General features: G+C 47.8%; 1 protein-coding gene across 1 annotated transcript; it reads right to left on the bottom strand.

Moving 5' to 3' along the window:
• Positions 1-418: 418 nt before the first annotated feature.
• On the bottom strand, positions 419-16,639 carry LOC120939753 (mucin-2-like). The gene is made up of 4 exons (XM_040352088.1): positions 16,557-16,639; positions 9,254-15,478; positions 4,444-4,517; positions 419-928 (listed from the first exon to the last, which is right to left on the bottom strand). Exons 1-4 carry the CDS (start codon positions 16,612-16,614, stop codon positions 842-844), a joined length of 6,444 nt encoding a protein of 2,147 aa, XP_040208022.1. The 5' UTR covers positions 16,615-16,639; the 3' UTR covers positions 419-841.
• Positions 16,640-21,265: the final 4,626 nt, after the last annotated feature.

Genomic DNA, 21,265 nt, shown 5'->3' with positions numbered 1-21,265 from the left:
AAGCACGTATCTCCAGCCGGACCCCGCCATGACTGAGGACAGGTGAGGGGGTGAGGGGGTGGCAACAAGAGATGAGGGATGTGAGGAGAGATAAGATCTCACTGACTTGCAGTGAGAGATGTAAGAGGTGGAGGGGGCGGAACCAGCTCACAGAGCAGCAGGGACAGAGAGAAGACTCATGCTGCTGCTTGGAGGCAGTCACTCTGTATGCGATGTTCTATGGAGAGCTGATGGCCCGCCCATTCAACTCAGACCACTCCCGTGCGATGGGAGTGGTCTGTCACATTTTTTTTTTTTCACAGTCCCTTCCCTCAAGTGCCCTGGCGAGATGTGACAGCCGCACGGCGCCCGTACTGTCCAAGGCGCCTTGTGCGATCGCACAACCCGCACAACGCAAAGGCCGGCCCTGTGTGGAAGCCCCATAGAAAGTCACCCATAGAAGGCCACCACCTTCAGTATGACATAACAGCTAACACGGGGCAGTAGGCTATACAGAGGAGTTCTATAATTGTATAATATCTCATTTTTGTGGATATAAATGTTGGGGTATCTTCCGGGTGTTCATTAGAACTGAAGAAGGGACTTGGAGAAGTTACAAGATGTCTTCAACTTTACAAAACAAGTCCACTTTAATGTGACCTACTACTACTAGAGACCTTTCATTTTCCATGCTTGTGTGGTAACTTTTCCATCCATGAATTGGAAGGGTGTTCTTTGCATGTATTGTATTATTCATGTACAAGCTCCATATTTATGGTGATCTGTAGAAGACTAAACCTTCTCCTCCTCCGTAATGTGGTGGCAGATCTTGCATTGTTCAAAGATCGGTGGTGCAGTAGACTTAGCTGCACGTGGCAATGAAGTAGTGCACTCCAGTTCTCACAGCGACATCTGTAATGCCAAATCGGGGGTGTAGCTCGGCACATATCTGCGGGGGGAAACAAAATCAGAGATGTAACCAAAGATATAGGTTATGTTTTGTCTTGTGTCTTTAGGCTTTATAGTTTGTGTGGGTGGGAGGCTCTAATAGGCTTCGAAAAGGGGTGCACTCGGGTCGCAGAGCACTACGAACCAAGCCCACCCAGTTGTGTGACAATAGCGAATGAATAGTTGCTATTTTCACACTGATTCTCCTCCAGGCCAATCACGAAGCGGGTCTGAGACCCATTTCCCACTGATTGGCCTGAAAGGAGAAGTGTTCCGATTGGTCACTGAGGAGGAGGGAAGGAGGAGATGGAAGCCGCCGTGATGCCCACAGAGGAGAGCAGGGGAAGGGGAAGCTGCCTGTGATGCCTGTGTTTTTCCTCAGATTTGGCGCCCCGTCAGAATGTGTAACGGATGTGACGTTCCGTCGCGGCCATCTTGCTACACCCCACACACCTCCATAGTAAGGATACACAGAGAAGGGGGAAAGCGGACATCTTGTTACACCTACCGGAGTTTTCGATTCTACACTTATTTTTAACAGGAAAGTGAGTTTATATAGTGAAATACAACGCTTAGAACTCCATGTGACTGGTTAGATATTGAATTTTAAAAGCAGCAAACTTCTGTCAGATGAGCAAACCTGTGAGATCAGCAGGCTCGCCGCTGCTTTTAAAATTCATAACAGTCAGACGTAGTTCTAAGTACTGGATTTCAATATATAAACTCGCTTTACTGTTAAAAATAAGTGTAAAGTGCAAAAGTCCGGTGGGTGTAACAAGTTGTCTGCTCTCCCCTTCTCAGAGTGTCCTTACTATGGAGGAGTGCGGGGTGTAGCAAGATGGCGGCGACGGAACGTCACTTCCGTTAACCAATTCTGATGGGTCGCCATATCTGACGAAACACCCGCCATCTGTCGTCCGGGTGAAGCGCTGCCCGCCATAGATGGGGTAAGTGCTCCTGACCGCACCGACCAGACTGGGGGAAAGGGGACGTGGGGCAGCTTACTAAACCAAAAGCGAGGGTGGGGGTGGCTGTGGGTGCACTGTTTGACGCCCCCTCCCAAAATAATTCCCATTAGCTGCCACTGGATTACAGTACAGGTGTTATGGACAATATCCTCTGTCCCGAGATACCAGGGCTTCACCTGAACTGTCCCTACTTGGACTCTTTAGGCTTCTTACACAATTTCTTCTGGAGGTGCCTTACTCCACTGCCTGGGGAGCCCCTTCCTCTCGGAACACAATCATGACCCACTTATTTGCAGTGTACGTAATTTTTTTTTACAGGTTACCAGTTTAGAGTTACAAAGGAGGTCTAGTGTTAAAACGTATTTCTCTCGCTCTAACGATCGCGGCGATACCTCACATGTGTGGTTTAATCACTTTTTACATATGTGGGCGAGACTTACGTATGCGTTCACTTCTGCGCACAAGCACAGAGGGATGGGGGCGCTTTAAATTTATCTATTGATTTTTTTTACTTACTTCTCTTACTTTTTTTTTTACACTGTCCCTTTGGATCACTTTTATTTCTATTACAAGGAATGTAAACATCCCTTGTTGTCTGGGGTTGGTCAAAAAGGCCTCAGATCTCACATTTACACGTAAAAGCAAAAGGGGAAAAAAAATTAAAAAATCTTGTCCCTTTTAACGCCATTGGGTGGAAGTGATGCTTGCAGGTTACATGTTTTGAGTTACAGAGGAGGTCTAGGGCTAGAATTATTGCTCTCATTCTAACGATCACGGCGATACCTCACATGTGTGGTTTGAACACCGTTTTCATATGCGGGCGCTGCTCACGTATGCGTTCACTTCTGTGCGTGAGCTTGTCGGGGCACGTTTACATTTTTTTTTCTTATTTATTTTAACTTTAATTTTAATTTTTTACACTGTTCTTTTAAAAAAAAAAAATGTGTCACCTTTATTCCTATTACAAGGAATGTAAACATCTCTTGTAATATAAAAAAGCATGACAGGTCCTCTTAAATATGAGATCTGGGGGTCATAAAGACTTCACATCTCATATTTACACTAAAATGCATACAAAAATGTAATTTGAAAAAAATAAATAAAAAAATTGCCCTTTAACCACTTCAATACCGGGCTTTTATACACACATCCATACCAGGCCTATTCTGGCACTTCTCTCCTACATGTACAAATCATCATTCTTTTGCTAGAAAATTACGCAGAACCCCCAAACATTATATATGTTTTTTTAGCAGACACCCTAGGGAATAAAACTACGGTCATTGAAATGTTTTATCTTGCACAGTATTTGCGCAATAATTTTTAAAACGCTTTTTTGGGGAAAAAAATTGTTTCATGAATTAAAAAAATAACAAAAAGTTAGCCCAATTTTTTTGTAAAATATGAAAGATTATGTTACACAGAGTAAATAGATACCTAACATGTCACGCTTTAAAATTGCGCACACTCATGGAATGGCGCCAAACTTCGGTACTTAAAAATCTCCATAGGCAACGCTTTGATTTTTTTTTACAGGTCACCAGTTTAGATTTACAGAGGAGGTCTAGTGCTAGAATTGTTGCTGGCGCTCTAACGCACGCGACGATACCTCACATATGTGGTTTGAGTCGGCGGGACTTGTGTGTGCATTCGCTTCTGCGCGTGAGCTACCGGGGACAGGGGCATTTTACATGTTTTTTATCATTTATTTTTTTCTTCACGTTTATTTATTTTTTTACACTTTTTTTTTTTTTTTATCACTTTTATTCCTATTACAAGGAATGTAAACATCCCTTGTAATAGGAAATGTGTGTGACAGGTTCTCTTTATGGAGAAATGGTCAATAAGACCCCACATCTCTCCTCCAGGCTGGAAAGTATGAGATCGGTGATAAAAATGTCACCGATCTCATGATTACTGTTCCTTAGTAGCCGCAATCGCGGCTTTGTTTAATTTCTGGGGACCCGGGCGTGACGTCATCACATCGCGCCCGGGCCTCCGACGGTCATAGAGATGACTGGTGACCATCTGGTCACCAGTCATCACTATGCTTCCTGCCAGCGCCGGACGATTCTTTCTCTGGGCCCCCGATGGCACGGGAGAGCCCGAAGAAGCACCGGATGGCGGCGGGAGGGGGGGATGTCCCCTCCCGCCGCCTATAAGAACGATCAAGCGGTGGAATAGAGGGGGGGGCTTTACCATCTGAGAAGATAAAGAGCCTCGTCCACAAATACCACAAAACACTTTAACACGTCATTGATGGTAAAGGGGGGCAATACACGGGATTAAGAACTGGGGTATGTAAACTTTTGATCAGGGTCATTTGGGTAGTTCCTGTTGTGATTATGATATAAAAAGAGTAAACACAGATGACTGATTATAAATGGCTTCAGCCAATCACTGACCACGAGTGAGAGAAAAGTTGTTCTCATTCATATTCTCTGAAAAATGGGCAAGAAATCATAAATTCTGCCGGGGTATGTAAACTTATGAGCACAACTGTATATTACTGCTTTCTGTAGCAATCTGGCATAGTTCAGAGTATTACCTTTTCCACAAGAAGCACAATTATGGAGTCTACGGACGAAGGGCTCTGCAAGTTGACTTGAAGGACAGAAAAAGCTGCAAGACATAAAATTTCCATAAATTAAAATAAATAAATCACTGTTTGTATATTTATGCATGTGCTTTGTGTTTTTCTACAAATAAAAATTCAAGTAAAACACATAAAAATGTGTAAAATGTTTTATAAGACCGCCATTCACACTTGTGATTGGTCATGCAATGTCCAGGGCCGATCATCTGCAGGTAATCGCTGCATGGACAATTACATGCAAATGACTGGAGCTTTCTACCTGCAGCTAATTATTTTCTGTATATATTTTTTTTCTTTTCAAAAATATCTTTACCATGCTGGTTGTTGATGTATTTTTGTTATATTCTTAGAGATAGATTCAGAAAGAGTTAGGCCGACTTATCAGTAGATAAGCCGGCCTAACTCGGAATCTACGCCGACCTATGTTTAAGCGTATTCTCTAACAGAGATACGCTTAAACATATCTAAGACCCCATTCACATCTAGGCGTTTTTACGCCTGTAGCGCTACGCCTCTGCCGCCAGAGGGCTGGAAATACATGTCCCTCTATGGAGATGGTTCACATCTCCACGCCGAACGCCGGACGCCTGTCGCCTGCGGCGTGAAAAAAGGTCCCGGACCTTTTTTTCAGGCGTCTTCGAGCGTTCGGCTAGGAGATGGCAATCATCTCCATAGAGGGGGTCATCTTGGGACACATCTAGGCGGACAATACCCGCGTTTTGTCGCCGCAAATCGCGGTACAAAACGCCGCTATTTTTACCGCGATTTGCGGCGACAAAACGCCGCGATTTCGTCCGTCTAGATGTGAATGCAGCCTAAGATAGGCCGGCTTGCACCGTCCTATCTTAGATTGCAATTTTTCGGATGGCCGCTAGGTGGCGCTTCCATTGCGGTCGGCGTAGATTATGTAAATGATTTTGTACGCCGATTCACGAACGTAGCCCGGCCGCCGCAGTCGATTTATGCCGTTTCCGTAAGGCCTTAGGAGGCCTAAAGTTATTTCACCTATTAGGTGTAATAACATTGTTAAGTATGGCCGCCGTTCCCGCCGCGAGATTCGAAATGTTAACGTCGTTTGCGTAAGTCGTCCGCGAATCGGGATTTACGTCGTTTACGTCCACGTCGAAATCAATAGGCCCGTGCGGCGTACGTAACCGCAATGCACACTGGGAAATGTAGTCGCCCGGCGCATGCGCAGTGACAAAAAAACGTCAAAAACGTGAGGTCAAGCCTCATTGCCATTAAACACGGCCCCCCCCAACCCATTTGAATTAGGCACCCTTACGCCCGCCGCATTTACACTACGCCGCCCTAAGTAAGGAGGCAAGTACTTTGTGAATCATGTACTTGTCTCTCTTACTTAAGGCGGCGTAGTGTAAACACGCTAGGCTACGCCACCGCAAATTAGCGCGCCCCTACCTGAATCTACCTATTAGTTTCTCCCAAAAGGGGTGGATCCTGAAGAAGCGAGTGTTACGACGAAACTTGCCAATCCATTACACCATTTTGGGAACTTGAATCATGCTCTAAGTTATCAAAACATTTGTGGCAGTCTCACTACTGTGTGACTTTTATTATGTTTTAATTATGTAATAAAGATTTGTAAGATGTTTTTATCAAATTTGTGGTGTGTATCCTCCCTGTTGCACATTGACTCCACCCCCTGACTCCACCCCCTTTGACTCTCCTCTTTCCCTCCTATATATGAGGAGAGAGAGAACCGTATGTTGCAATGTTCTAATTGAAGGGAACCTCACTGAGTCTCCTGTGGGTAATCGCAGCCAGTCCCATTAGCAAGGCACATGTGCAATATTTTTTGGAAATCACACTTCATGAATGAATGTCGTATGAACGTTGAAGAATGGTAGCAGGGGATCTGCTGAACGAGGGTACCAATGTGCTGGGGATATGTTAAACAGGTGTACCAATGAGCTGGGGATCTGCTGAACGAGGGTATTAATGATCTTGGGATCTGTTGAACGGGGGTAATATTAAGCTAGGGATCTGCTGAACAAGGGTACTAATGAGATGGAGATCTGCTGAACAGGGGTGCTAATGAGCTGGGGATCTGCTGAACAAGGGTACTAATGAGCTGGGGATCTGCTGAACAAGGGTAATAATAAGCTAGGGATCTGCTGAACGAGGGTACTAATGAGATAGGGATCTGCTGAACAGGGGTACTAATGAGCTGGGGATCTGCTGAACAAGGGTAATAATAAGCTAGGGATCTGCTGAACAAGGGTACTAATGAGCTGGGATCTGCTGAACGAGGGTACTAATGAGCTAGGGATCTGCTGAACGAGGGTACTAATGAGATGGAGATCTGCTGAACAGGGGTGCTAATGAGCTGGGAATCTGCTGAACAGGGGTACTAATGAGCTGGGGATCTGCTGAACAAGGGTACTAATGAGCTGGGGTTCTGCTGAACAAGGGTACTAATAAGCTGGGGATTTACTGAACGAGGGTACTAATGAGCTGGGGATATGCTGAACAGGGGTACTAATGAGCTGGGGATCTGCTGAACAGGGGTACTAATGAGCTGGGGTTCTGCTGAAGAGGGGTACTAATGAGCTGGGGATCTGCTGAACAGGGGTACTAATGAGCTGGGGATTCGCTGAACACGGGTACTAATGAGCTGGGGATCTGCTGAACAAGGGTAATAATAAGCTAGGGATCTGCTGAACGAGGGTACTAATGAGATGGGAATCTGCTGAACAGGGGTACTAATGAGCTGGGGATTCGCTGAACAAGGGTACTAATGAGCTGGTGGTCTGCAAAACAAGGGTACTAATGAGCTGGGGTTCTGCTGAAGAGGGGTACTAATGAGCTGGGGATCTCCTGAACAAGGGTACTAATGAGCTGGGGTTCTGCTGAACAGGGGTACTAAGGAGATGGGGTTCTGCTGAAGAGGGGTACTAATGAGCTGGGGATTCGCTGAACAAGGGTACTAATGAGCTGGTGGTGTGCAAAACAAGGGTACTAATGAGCTGGGGATCTGCTGAAGAGGGGTACTAATGAGCTGGGGATCTGCTGAACAAGGGTACTAATGAGCTAGGGATCTGCTGAACAAGGGTACTAATGAGCTGGGGATTCGCTGAACAAGGGTACTAATGAGCTGGGGATCTGCTGAACAAGGGTAATAATAAGCTAGGGATCTGCTGAACGAGGGTACTAATGAGATGGGAATCTGCTGAACAGGGGTACTAATGAGCTGGGTTTCTGCTGAAGAGGGGTACTAATGAGCTGGGGTTCTGCTGAAGAGGGGTACTAATGAGCTGGGGTTCTGCTGAACAGGGGTACTAATGAGCTGGGGATCTGCTGAACAGGGGTACTAATGAGCTGGGGTTCTGCTGAACAGGGGTAATAATAACCTAGGGATCTGCTTAAAGAGGGTACTAATGAGATAGGGATCTGCTGAACAGGGGTACTAATGAGCTAGGGATCTGCTGAACGAGGGTACTAATGAGATGGAGATCTGCTGAACAGGGGTGCTAATGAGCTGGGAATCTGCTGAACAGGGGTACTAATGAGCTGGGGATCTGCTGAACAAGGGTACTAATGAGCTGGGGTTCTGCTGAACAAGGGTACTAATAAGCTGGGGATTTACTGAACGAGGGTACTAATGAGCTGGGGATATGCTGAACAGGGGTACTAATGAGCTGGGGATCTGCTGAACAGGGGTACTAATGAGCTGGGGTTCTGCTGAAGAGGGGTACTAATGAGCTGGGGATCTGCTGAACAGGGGTACTAATGAGCTGGGGATTCGCTGAACACGGGTACTAATGAGCTGGGGATCTGCTGAACAAGGGTAATAATAAGCTAGGGATCTGCTGAACGAGGGTACTAATGAGATGGGAATCTGCTGAACAGGGGTACTAATGAGCTTGGGATTCGCTGAACAAGGGTACTAATGAGCTGGTGGTCTGCAAAACAAGGGTACTAATGAGCTGGGGTTCTGCTGAAGAGGGGTACTAATGAGCTGGGGATCTCCTGAACAAGGGTACTAATGAGCTGGGGTTCTGCTGAACAGGGGTAATAATAACCTAGGGATCTGCTTAAAGAGGGTACTAATGAGATAGGGATCTGCTGAACAGGGGTACTAATGAGCTGGGGATCTGCTGAACAAGGGTAATAATAAGCTAGGGATCTGCTGAACAAGGGTAATAATAAGCTAGGGATCTGCTGAACGAGGGTACTAATGAGCTGGGGATTCGCTGAACGAGGGTACTAATGATCTAGGGATCATTTTCCTGCAGAAAGGTCATCAGTCCCTACAACCTCCACCTTCCCCACCGCCCTCCATATCTGTACATAACGTGTATGTAACTGCTCGGACGGGTAGTTGTATTTGTACAGCAAAGGCATCTGTCAGCCTTTCATTCATTTGTACAAGCTGCTGGCCAATGGCTGTATGCAAACACCTATGGCTCCCAGACACATAAATAAGCAGAATTGTGGTGGTGTGCGCCCCTCTGCGCCTCTCTACGCCCCTCTGCGCCCGTGTGCATGAGCCCCAATGATAAGTAATGCAGCTAAAAGCTGTTTTATTCATATTTATCAATAACAGAGAATTGGCAGAGCAGGAGATGCAAAAAAAGGTATAATGTGGGAACTGTTCTCCATATTAAAAGCCTCAGATCAATTTATTGATCCATCCTATAAACGAAGCACTCCATTTAGTGCACAAACATACTATCACGTTTTCCTCGGGTTAGGAGCTTACTCATTAGGTAATGGCAGAGTTATGTATCAATTAACTTACCTGATGTATAGGTTTCAGTTGCTGTGATAGTAGATGGTGTACTGATCACAGGGGGTTTGGTTGTTGTTGAGTTTGTTGCTGGGCTTGTTTGGAGAGTAGGAGTAGTAATTGTGGTGGTAGATGGAGTACTGGTCACAGGAGGTATGGTTATTGTTGTTGTTGAGTTTGGCACTGGGCTCGTTGGGAGACTAGTAGTAGAAATTATGATGTTAGATGGTGTACTGGTCACAGGAGGTATGGTTATTGTTGTTGTTGAGTTTGTTGCTGGGCTTGTTGGGAGACTAGTAGTAGTAATTATGGTGGTAGATGGAGTACTGGTCACAGGAGGTATCGTTGTTGTTGTTGAGTTTGTTGCTGGGCTTGTTGGGAGACTAGTAGTAGTAATTATGGTGGTAGATGGAGTACTGGTCACAGGAGGTATGGTTGTTGTTGTTGAGTTTGGTATTGGGCTTGTTTGGAGACTAGTAGTAGTAATTATGATGTTAGATGGAGTACTGGTCACAGGAGGTATGGTTATTGTTGTTGTTGAGTTTGGCACTGTGCTAGTTTGGAGACTAGTAGTAGTAATTATGGTGGTAGACGGAGTACTGGTCACAGGAGGTATGGTTGTTGTTGTTGAGTTTGGTATTGGGCTCGTTAGGAGACTAGTAGTAGTAATTATGGTGGTAGACGGAGTACTGGTCACAGGACGTATGGTTGTTGTTGTTGAGTTTGGTATTGGGCTCGTTAGGAGACTAGTAGTAGTAATTATGGTGGTAGATGGAGTACTGGTCACAGGAGGTATCGTTGTTGTTGTTGAGTTTGGCATTGGGCTTGTTGGGAGACTAGTAGTAGTAATTATGATGTTAGATGGTGTACTGGTCACAGGAGGTATCGTTGTTGTTGTTGAGTTTGGCATTGGGCTTGTTGGGAGACTAGTAGTAGTAATTATGGTGGTAGATGGTATACTGGTCACAGGGGGTTCAGTTGTAGTTGTAGAGTTGGTCACTGGACTTGTTGGGAGAGTAGTAGTGGTAGTACTTATAGTAGTGTTTGCAGCAGTTGGGGTTGTTGTCACATTGACAGCCAGAATTGTTGCATTTGTTGCGGTACTCGTTGCAGGTTGGTCTGTTGTTCTTGGTGTAGTTGATGCAATAGTTGTATCTTCTTCAGAAGTGGTTACATTTGTCATATTGGTTATGGTGTTGAACATTGTAGTCACTGAATTATTTGTTAGACTTGTAGGAGTTGTGGTAGAGGTAGTAGGTATGGTTGTGGAAATTATTGTACTTATGATTGGAGTTTCCATTGTTGGGGTTCTTGTTGTGGTAATAGTTTCGGTCATGGTAGTTGTATTGTCTGGTACTGATACGGTCATGGTAGTAGAACTAGTTGTATTGTCTGGTACTGATACAGTCATGGTAGTAGAACTAGTTTTATTGGCTGGTACTGATTCGGTCATGGTAGTAGAACTAGTTGTATTGTCTGGTACTGATACGGTCATGGTAGTAGAACTAGTTGTATTGTCTGGTACTGATACGGTCATGGTAGTAGAACTAGTTGTATTGTCTGGTACTGATACGGTCATGGTAGTAGAACTAGTTGTATTGTCTGGTACTGATACGGTCATGGTAGTAGAACTAGTTGTATTGTCTGGTACTGATACGGTCATGGTAGTAGAACTAGTTGTATTGTCTGGTACTGATTCGGTCATAGTAGTAGAACTAGTTGTATTGGCTGGTACTGATACAGTCATGGTAGTAGAACTAGTTGTTTTGTCTGGTACTGATTCGGTCATGGTAGTAGAACTAGTTGTATTGTCTGGTACTGATTCGGTCATAGTAGTAGAACTAGTTGTATTGGCTGGTACTGATTCGGTCATGGTAGTAGAACTAGTTGTATTGGCTGGTCCTGATTCGGTCATGGTAGTAGAACTAGTTGTATTGGCTGGTCCTGCACTGGAAATGATGGGTTCTTCTGGTACTTGAGTGCTGGTAGAAGTCTCAGTTGTAGAGATGGGTGTGGGGTTAGTTGTAGAGATGGGAGCGGGGTCAGTTGTAGAGATGGGAGCGGGGTCAGTAGTAGAGATGGGTGTGGGGTCAGTAGTAGAGATGGGTGTGGGGTCAGTAGTAGAGATGGGTGTGGTGTCAGTTGTAGAGATGGGTTTGATGTCAGTTGTAGAGATGGGAGTGGGGTCAGTTGTAGAGATGGGAGTGGGGTCAGTTGTAGAGATGGGAGTGGGGTCAGTTGTAGAGATGGGTTTGATGTCAGTTGTAGAGATGGGTGCGGGGTCAGTTGTAGAGATGGGTGCGGGGTAAGTTGTAGAGATGGGTGTGGGGTCAGTTGTAGAGATGGGTGTGGGGTCAGTTGTAGAGATGGGTGTGGGGTCAGTTGTAGAGATGGGTGTGGGGTCAGTTGTAGAGATGGGTGTGGGGTCAGTTGTAGAGATGGGTGTGGGGTCAGTTGTAGGGATGTGTGTGGGGTCAGTTGTAGAGATGGGTGTGGGGTCAGTTCTAGAGATGGGTGCGGGGTCAGTTGTAGAGATGGGAGCGGGGTCAGTTGTAGAGATGGGTGTGAGGTCAGTTGTAGAGATAGGTGTGGGGTCAGTTGTAGAGATGGGTGTGGTGTCAGTTGTAGGGATGGGTGTGGGGTTAGTTGTAGAGATGGGTGCGGGGTCAGTTGTAGAGATGGGAGCGGGGTCAGTTGTAGAGATGGGTTTGATGTCAGTTGTAGAGATGGGTGTGGGGTCAGTTGTAGAGATGCGTGTGGGGTCAGTTGTAGAGATGGGTGCGGTGTCTGTTGTAGAGATGGGTGCGGGGTCAGTTGTAGAGATGGATGTGGGGTTAGTTGTTGAGATGGGTGCGGTGTCTGTTGTAGAGATGGGTGTGTGGTCAGTTGTAGAGATGGATGTGGGGTCAGTTGTAGAGATGGGTGTGGGGTCAGTTGTAGAGATGGGTGTGGGGTCAGTTGTAGAGATGGGTGCGGGGTCAGTTGTAGAGATGGGTGCGGGGTCAGTTGTAGAGATGGGTGTGGGGTCAGTTGTAGAGATGGGTTTTATGTCAGTTGTAGAGATGGGAGTGGGGTCAGTTGTAGAGATGGGTGCGGTGTCTGTTGTAGAGATGGGTGCGGGGTCAGTTGTAGAGATGGATGTAGAGTCAGTTGTAGAGATGGGTGCAGGGTCAGTTGTAGAGATGGGTGTAGAGTCAGTTGTAGAGATGGGTGCGGGGTCAGTTGTAGAGATGGGTGCGGGGTCAGTTGTAGAGATGGGTGTAGAGTCAGTTGTAGAGATGGGTGCGGGGTCAGTTGTAGAGATGGGTGCGGGGTCAGTTGTAGAGATGGGTGTAGAGTCAGTTGTAGAGATGGGTGTGGTGTCAGTTGTAGAGATGGGTGCGGGGTCAGTTGTAGAGATGGGTGCGGGGTCAGTTGTAGAGATGGGTGCGGGGTCAGTTGTAGAGATGGGGGTGGGTTCATGTGTAGAGATGGGTGTGGGGTCAGTTGTGGAGATGGGGGTGGGGTCAGTTGTGGAGATGGGGGTGGGGTCAGTTGTAGAGATGGGTGTGAGGTCAGTTGTAGAGATGGGAGCGGGGTCAGTTGTAGAGATGGGAGCGGGGTCAGTTGTAGAGATGGGTGCGGGGTCAGTTGTAGAGATGGGGGTGGGGTCATGTGTAGAGATGGGTGTGGGGTCAGTTGTGGAGATGGGGGTGGGGTCAGTTGTAGAGATGGGTGTGAGGTCAGTTGTAGAGATGGGTGTGAGGTCAGTTGTAGAGATGGGTTTTATGTCAGTTGTAGAGATGGGTGTGTGGTCAGTTGTAGAGATGGGTGCGGGGTCAGTTGTAGAGATGGGTGCGGGGTCAGTTGTAGAGATGGGTGTGGGGTCAGTTGTAGAGATGGGTGTGAGGTCAGTTGTAGAGATGGGTTTTATGTCAGTTGTAGAGATGGGTGCGGGGTCAGTTGTAGAGATGGGTGCGGGGTCAGTTGTAGAGATGGGTGCGGGGTCAGTTGTAGAGAAGGGTGTGGGGTCAGTTGTAGAGATGGGTGTGAGGTCAGTTGTAGAGATGGGTGTGGGGTCAGTTGTAGAGATGGGTGTGAGGTCAGTTGTAGAGATGGGTTTTATGTCAGTTGTAGAGATGGGTGTGGGGTCAGTTGTAGAGAAGGGTGTGGGGTCAGTTGTAAAGATGGGTGTGAGGTCAGTTGTAGAGATGGGTGCGGGGTCAGTTGTAGAAATGGGTGTGTGGTCAGTTGTAGAGATGGGTGTGGGGTCAGTTGTAGAGATGGGTGCGGTGTCTGTTGTAGAGATGGGTGCGGGGTCAGTTGTAGAGATGGGTGCGGGGTCAGTTGTAGAGATGGGTGCGGGGTCAGTTGTAGAGATGGGTGTGGGGTCAGTTGTAGAGATGGGTGCGGGGTCAGTTGTAGAGATGGGTGCGGGGTCAGTTGTAGAGATGGGTGCGGGGTCAGTTGTAGAGATGGGTGCGGGGTCAGTTGTAGAGATGGGTGTGATGTCAGTTGTAGAGATGGGTGTGATGTCAGTTGTAGAGATGGGTGTGAGGTCAGTTGCAGAGATGGGTTTTATGTCAGTTGTAGAGATGGGAGTGGGGTCAGTTGTAGAGATGGGTGTGGGGTCAGTTGTAGAGATGGGTGTGATGTCAGTTGTAGAGATGGGTGTGATGTCAGTTGTAGAGATGGGTGTGAGGTCAGTTGCAGAGATGGGTTTTATGTCAGTTGTAGAGATGGGAGTGGGGTCAGTTGTAGAGATGGGTGTGGGGTCAGTTGTAGAGATGGGTGCGGGGTCAGTTGTAGAGATGGGTGCGGGGTCAGTTGTAGAGATGGGTGCGGGGTCAGTTGTAGAGATGGGTGCGGGGTCAGTTGTAGAGATGGGTGCGGGGTCAGTTGTAGAGATGGGTGCGGGGTCAGTTGTAGAGATGGGTGCGGTGTCAGTTGTAGAGATGGGTGTGGGGTCAGTTGTAGAGATGGGTGTGTGGTCAGTTGTAGAGAAGGGTGTGGGGTCAGTTGTAGAGATGGGTGTGGTGTCAGTTGTAGAGATGGGTGTGGGGTCAGTTGTAGAGATGGGTGTGGGGTCAGTTGTAGAGATGGGTGTGGGGTCAGTTGTAGAGATGGGTTTGATGTCAGTTGTAGAGATGGGTGTGGGGTCAGTTGTAGAGATGGGTTTGATGTCAGTTGTAGAGATGGGTGCGGGGTCAGTTGTAGAGATGGGTGCGGGATCAGTTGTAGAGATGGGTGCGGGGTCAGTTGTAGAGATGGGTGCGGGGTCAGTTGTAGAGATGGGTGCGGGGTCAGTTGTAGAGATGGGTGCGGGGTCAGTTGTAGAGATGGGTGCGGGGTCAGTTGTAGAGATGGGTGCGGTGTCAGTTGTAGAGATGGGTGCGGGGTCTGTTGTAGAGATGGGTGTGGGGTCTGTTGTAGAGATGGGTGTGGGGTCAGTTGTAGAGATGGGTGCGGGGTCAGTTGTAGAGATGGGTGCGGGGTCAGTTGTAGAGATGGGTGCGGGGTCAGTTGTAGAGATGGGTGCAGGGTCAGTTGTAGAGATGGGTGCGGTGCCAGTTGTAGAGATGGGTGCGGGGTCAGTTGTAGAGATGGGTGTGGGGTCAGTTGTAGAGATGGGGGTGGGGTCAGTTGTAGAGATGGGTGCGGTGCCAGTTGTAGAGATGGGTGCGGGGTCAGTTGTAGAGATGGGTGCGGTGTCAGTTGTAGAGATGGGTGCGGGGTCTGTTGTAGAGATGGGTGTGGGGTCTGTTGTAGAGATGGGTGTGGGGTCAGTTGTAGAGATGGGTGCGGGGTCAGTTGTAGAGATGGGTGTAGAGTCAGTTGTAGAGATGGGTGTGGGGTCTGTTGTAGAGATGGGTGTGGGGTCAGTTGTAGAGATGGGTGCGGGGTCAGTTGTAGAGATGGGTGCGGGGTCAGTTGTAGAGATGGGTGCGGGGTCAGTTGTAGAGATGGGTGCGGTGTCAGTTGTAGAGATGGGTGCGGGGTCTGTTGTAGAGATGGGTGTGGGGTCTGTTGTAGAGATGGGTGTGGGGTCAGTTGTAGAGATGGGTGCGGGGTCAGTTGTAGAGATGGGTGTAGAGTCAGTTGTAGAGATGGGTGTGGAGTCAGTTGTAGAGATGGGTGTGGCTTTAGTAGAAGTAGGTGTGGCTTCTGGTGTACCGGAGGTCAGGGTTTCAGTTGATATGATATCCACTTCCATGGCCGATGTTGCAGCAGGGGGGCTCTGAGTTGTTGAATAAGTGGCTGCAAAATTAGTAAATCAAATCTTTATCAACAACATGAACAACAAAAAAAGGCCGGTTATTATTATTAAGTTTGTTGAATACCCTTTAGAGCCAAGAAGGTGAGGATTTTGACCCTAGGACATGTTCCATGGTTCAGGGGGGTGGGGGGCACTCGCTCGTCTCCCCCTATCTTGACCTGCCAGGTTGCATGCTCGGATAAGGGTGTGGATTTTGCAGACCCCCACAAGCACCAGGCAAGGGTTGTGGGGATGAGGCCCTTGTCCCCATCAATATGCCTACTAGCAAGTTATGACAGACTTACCTAAAAAAAAAGGAATCCCTCCACTGCTGTGGGCGCTTCCATCTTTATCTGGTCTTTCTACTTGGTTTGCGGGCTTTGGTTGTATGAATGGCCGAGCCGCGATGATGTCACTCCCCCGCATGCAAACAGGAGTCATGGTCGTGACACTGAGCCCAATGCGAATGTGTCGGTGACGTCATTGGCCGCTTCTAAAGTAAATGTCTCCTAAATGGCGCAGGTCTACGAGATATTTACTGTACCTGTAGGTAAGCCTTATTATAGGCTTACCCAAGGCTTTTTTTCTCAACCAATAGGTGCTGGAACTCAACCCACGACCCCCCAAAACCCCTCCCCCTACACACACCCCCCAAATCACATCAAATAGTGGGTGTGGTCAGATTTCACAAACAGTAGGAGGGTCTTAAAGGGGCATTAAATACCAGGATGCATTACATACAGAGTGCAGAGTTCAGGGGGGGTTACACACAGAGTGTCACTTGTAAACACGGAAACCGGACTTCGGTGTTTACAAGTGATTGTGGTGAGCAGCCCCCCCCGCAAGGGTCTGAGCCAGAGGTGGTGGAACTGAGTTCCACCAAGTTCCACCCGAAAAAAAGCCCTGGGCTGACCTATAGGTAAAAAGAGTTTACTTCTACTTTAAATACATTTAAAATGGAGTTTCACCCCCACACCAATAGTATCCTCAAAATGTTCTTATGGTGCTGCCAATATTGTAACATGTACAATTTTCAATGAATCCCATGACCTTTACTCCCTGAGTATTTAATCCCCTTACCAGACGACATCAGAATGATGAAGGTTGTCCAGTAGAGGCACCCCATATGGTGGTCCATGTCTGGAGGGTCTCCTGTATTGAAGGGTCCGTCTTCTCTTCTGTCCGGTGTTCACGGAGCAGGAAACACATCTGCCTCACCTTTTCATTTCATACATAGATATTTGTGCCTCACTGGAATTCTATAAATGTTACAGAGCTACGTGTATAAACACCGAGGCAAACATTAACTAGTAGCTAAGAGGGAATGTGACACTTAAAGTGATTGTAAAGGTTTGTAATAAAATAAAAAAATAAAACATGTCATGCTTACCTCTGCTGTGCAGTTCGTTTTGCACAGAGTGGCCCCTGATCCATGTCTTCTGGGGTCTCTCGAAGACTGTCTTGGCTCCTCCCCGCCTCAGATAACCCCCTTTGGGAAGTGCTTTTCCAAAGGGGTTACCTTGCGGGTGAGCTCCCGAGTCCAGCAGTTGTATCCATAGACACGAATGCCGGACTCGGCCCGCCTCCCCAGCGCCCGCGTCATTTGGATTTGATTGACAGCAGCACTAGCCAATGGCTGCGCTGCTATCAATCTATCCAAATGAACAGCCGAGAAGACCGGGCCTAGAAGAGCCGAGAAGACCGGGTCCAGAAGAGTCGAGAAGACCGGGCCCAGAAGAGCCGAAAAGACCGGGCCCAGAAGAGCCGAGAAAACCGGGCCCAGAAGAGCCAAGAAAACCGGGCCCAGAAAAGCCGAGAAGACCGTCCCAGAAGAGCCGAGAATACCAGGCCCAGAAGAGCCGAGAAGACCAGGCACAGAATAGCCGAGAAGACCGGGTCCAGAAGAGCCGAGAAGACCGGGTCCAGAAAAGCCAAGAAGACCGGGCCCAGAAGAGCCGAGAAGACCAGGCCCAGAAGAGCCGAGAAGACCGTCCAGAAGAGCCGAGAATACCGGGGCCCAGAAGAGCTGAGAATACCGGGGCCCAGAAGAGCTGAGAATACCGGGGCCCAGAAGAGCCGAGAATACCGGGCCCAGAAGAGCAGAGAGGACCGGGCCCAGAAGAGCCGAGAATACCGGGGCCCAGAAGAGCCGAGAATACCGGGCCCAGAAGAGCAGAGAGGACCGGGCCCAGAAGAGCCGAGAAGACTGGGTCCAGAAAAGCCGAGAATACCGGGGCCCAGAAGAGCCGAGAATACCGGGCCAAGAAGAGTCAAGAAGACCGGGCCAAGAAGAGCCATGAAGACCCAGCCCCCCCTCCCCCCAGTCTGGGCCCGGTCAAGAAGACCGGGCCCAGAAGAGCCAAGAAGATCGGGCCCAGAAGAGCCAAGAAGCCCGGGCACAGAAGAGCCAAGATGACTGGGCCCAGAAGAGCCAAGAAGCCAGCGCGTTCTAGACGCGGGATATTCAAGGGTTCGGGTAAGTAAACGGGAGGGCTGAGAGGCCAGTAACTATCAGATGTTTTTTCACCTTAATGCATAGGATGCATTAAGGTGAAAAAAACTGAAGGTTTACAACCCCTTTAACAAGGACAACCAGAATTGTGAAGATCACTCAGTAGTTGATGTCAGTTTTGGCATGGCGGGTAGGTCAAGAGGTTTTCCTTATGGTGGTCCATGTCTGGAGGGTCTTCTTCCGTGAAAGGCCTGATGTCCACTGTCGGTCTTCTCTTCTCTCCAGAAAATACATTTTCCTCACCTTTATTTCATACTTAGATGTTTGTACCTGTTGCTCATTACTGGAATTCTATGTGTAGCCAGGTGACTACAGAAGCATGGAAAAGGAGACATCGTCTTCTTCACATTCAGTTTTGCTGTCAGTGAATTCCTGTGAGACATCTGGGGCCAGATTCACGTAGCGCAGCGGATCTATAGATCCGCTCGTTCTACGTGAATTAAGATCCGCTCCCGCAAGTTTAGGAGGCAAGTGGCTAATTCACAAACCACTTACCTCCAAACTTGCGACGGCGGATCCTAAATCCCCCAGCGGAATTCAAATTCCGCGGCTAGGGGAGTGTCATATTTAAATCAGGCGCGCTCCCGCGCCGATTTAAATACGCATGCGTCGTCCGGGGAATTTCCCGGCGTGCATTGCTCCCACTGACGTCAATAGGACGTCAGTGGTTGCGACGGGAGCTAGACTTGCGACGCGCGTGTTCGTGAATCGGCGTACGCAAACGACGTAGGAAATTTCAAACTCGACGCGGGAACGACGGCTATACTTAACAATACTTACCCCTGCTTTTAGCAGGGGTAAGTATACGACGGGTACCGCGCTACGGAAACGACGTAAGAACACTGCGTCGGGTCCGCGTACGGTCGTGAATTTCGCGTATCTCGCTGATTTACATATTATTCAGTGTAAATCAGCGGGAACGCCCCCGGCGCCATTTTTAATTCAAAAAAAAGATCCGACAGTGTAACACAGTGTAACACTGTCGGATCTCAGCCCTATCTATGCGTAACTGGTTCTATGAATCAGGCGCATAGATAGGACCTGAAAAAAGCTGAGATACGATGGTGTATCTGAGATACACCGTCGTATCTGCTTCGTGAATCTGGCCCCTGGTGTGCAGATATACGCATGTGCATGGTATTTCCCACATAAAGGTGACTAGGCGCGCGCATGTGTGAAAAAATGAGCAATTGCACAATTCCTATTAGTGCCAGATGGACTATTTAAAGGATGCTCATGCCCTTGTTCTGTGCTGTCTGATCTTCAGCTGTTCCCTGTGTCCTGCATTTATCCTGTATGATTCACCTTGTTGCTGACCCAGCTTGCTCCTGACCTAATCTTGGATTCTGCTCTTAAGCTATCGCAAGCTCCTGACCCCGGGTCTGTTCCTGACTTGGGCTCTGCTCATGATTTGGCACCTCGCTGCCTGCCTGTTAATGACCCTGGCTATTCCTGTGACTACGCTTCTGTCTCTGATCCTGGCTTCCTGTCCTGCTCTAGTGCCTGCTTGGCTGTCTGCTGTACAAGCTCTGTGCACTGCTGAGTGTTCTTGCCTCAAGTCTGCTGAAAGCTCTGGCTGGCCACACGTCCTGAACTTGCAGTACAAGCGGAGTGCTCCTTTAACCACTTAAGGACCGCCGCACGACTATATATGTCATGACTTTGAAGAGGGATATCTCGATAATGGCAGCAGCTGCTGCCCAAACCGAGGTATCCATCTCTTCAGGCGGCGGTCCTGTAAACGATAATGGTGGTCTTTGCGGCGGTAAAAAAAATCGCAATAAGCGTTTATTGATTGGTTTGTGCTAAAGTTATAGCGTTTACAAAATAGGGGATAGTTTTATGGCATTTTTATTAATAATTTTTTTTTTTACTAGTAATGGCGGCGATCAGCTTTTTTTTTTTTTTTGTGACTGCGGCATTACGGCGGACACATCGGAACCCTTTTGACACATTTTTGGGTCCATTGTCATTTTCACAGCGAAAAGTGCTATAAAAATGCAGATTACTGTGAAAATGACACTGGCAGTGAAGGGGTTAACCTGTAGGGGGCACTAAAAGGGTTAAGTGTGACCTAATTTGTGTTTCTTACTGTAGGGGGGCGTGGCTGGACGTGTGACATCACCGATAGTCCTTCCCTATGACAGTGAACAGACGATCAGTGACAGGCTCACTAGGAAGCACGGGAGGGGTTTGTTTACACTTAATTCTCCCCGTTCTTCCTCTCTGTGACCCGATTGCGGGACACCGGCGGCGACCGGGTCCGCGAAGGGCCTGCGGGCGCGGTCACGCCGCCGGCATGCTCGCGACCCACGGCTGGGCTTCTTAAAGGGAACATACCTGTACGTCCATGTGCCCAGCTGTGCCATTCACCCGACGTAAAGAGTCGTGCGGCGGTCCTTAAGGGGTTAATGACCAGGCCATTTTTTGCCATACGAAACTGACAATTGCGCGGTCGTATGACGCGGTACCCAAACAAAATTGATGTCCTTTTTTTTCCACAAATTGAGATTTCTTTTGGTGGTATTTGATCACCTCTGCGGTTTTTATTTTTTACGCTATAAACAAAAAAAGCGTAAATTTTGGAAAGAAAAACAACAATTTTTATTACTTTTTACTATAATAAATAAATAAGCAAACATTCGCTAGTAGCTAGGAGTTAATGTGACACTTAACAAATAGTAAAATGGAGAACCTGCACTGCGGGGATCACTCAGCTGTAATTGGCTCGGTTGGTAGCCGGTAGGTCAACAGTTAGAAATAAGTCATATTGCTTCCTTGTTGGCCTCCTTGTTCATGTTATTCCCTTTGAGTTCTAAGGACATACAGTCCTATACAGTCAAGGACCACACCCACCCACCCGCTGCATAACAATTTGTTAGATTACAATGCAGATTCTGTTTACATTTTTCATGCTGCTTCATAAGAGGCTGACTGCAATAAATTGTGGAACAATAAAACAGATCACCACCGAGAACTCTCTGGTATGTCGGCAAACATTGTGTTTCCAGGATGTAAGCAATAACAAATACGCTGGGCGCCACCATCTCACATGTCAATGGCACTTGCCCTAGTGGGACAATGCCACTTTCTCAATCTGACAGTGATTTCCAGAAAGGTCTACAGGGAAACCTTCTGGATTTCTGAGTCTGGTATACTTTGCATGGTGTAGCAGGGGGCATGGGACAAGATGCATAGTACAGAGTGTAGCAGGGTGCAGAGTTTTAAGCGAAGTTGGATGCATGTCATAGAGTGCTAAGTGTAGCAGGGTGCATGG

The sequence above is a fragment of the Rana temporaria genome, chromosome 5 (assembly GCF_905171775.1).
Source record: "Rana temporaria chromosome 5, aRanTem1.1, whole genome shotgun sequence".
Classification (NCBI taxonomy): domain Eukaryota; kingdom Metazoa; phylum Chordata; class Amphibia; order Anura; family Ranidae; genus Rana; species Rana temporaria.
The sequence above is the reverse complement of the archived record's forward strand: the minus strand, read 5'-3'. Positions and strand labels throughout refer to the sequence as shown.

Bases quoted from the DNA above. Each gene is read 5' to 3' on its own strand.
- LOC120939753 (XM_040352088.1), bottom strand. From the start codon at position 16,614: ATGGACCACCATATGGGGTGCCTCTACTGGACAACCTTCATCATTCTG. The intron at 15,479-16,556 runs GTAAGGGGATTA...CTAATTTTGCAG, and splicing joins CATCATTCTGATGTCGTCTG to CCACTTATTCAACAACTCAG. The intron at 929-4,443 runs GTAATACTCTGA...TTCCCCCCGCAG, and splicing joins TTGTGCTTCTTGTGGAAAAG to ATATGTGCCGAGCTACACCC.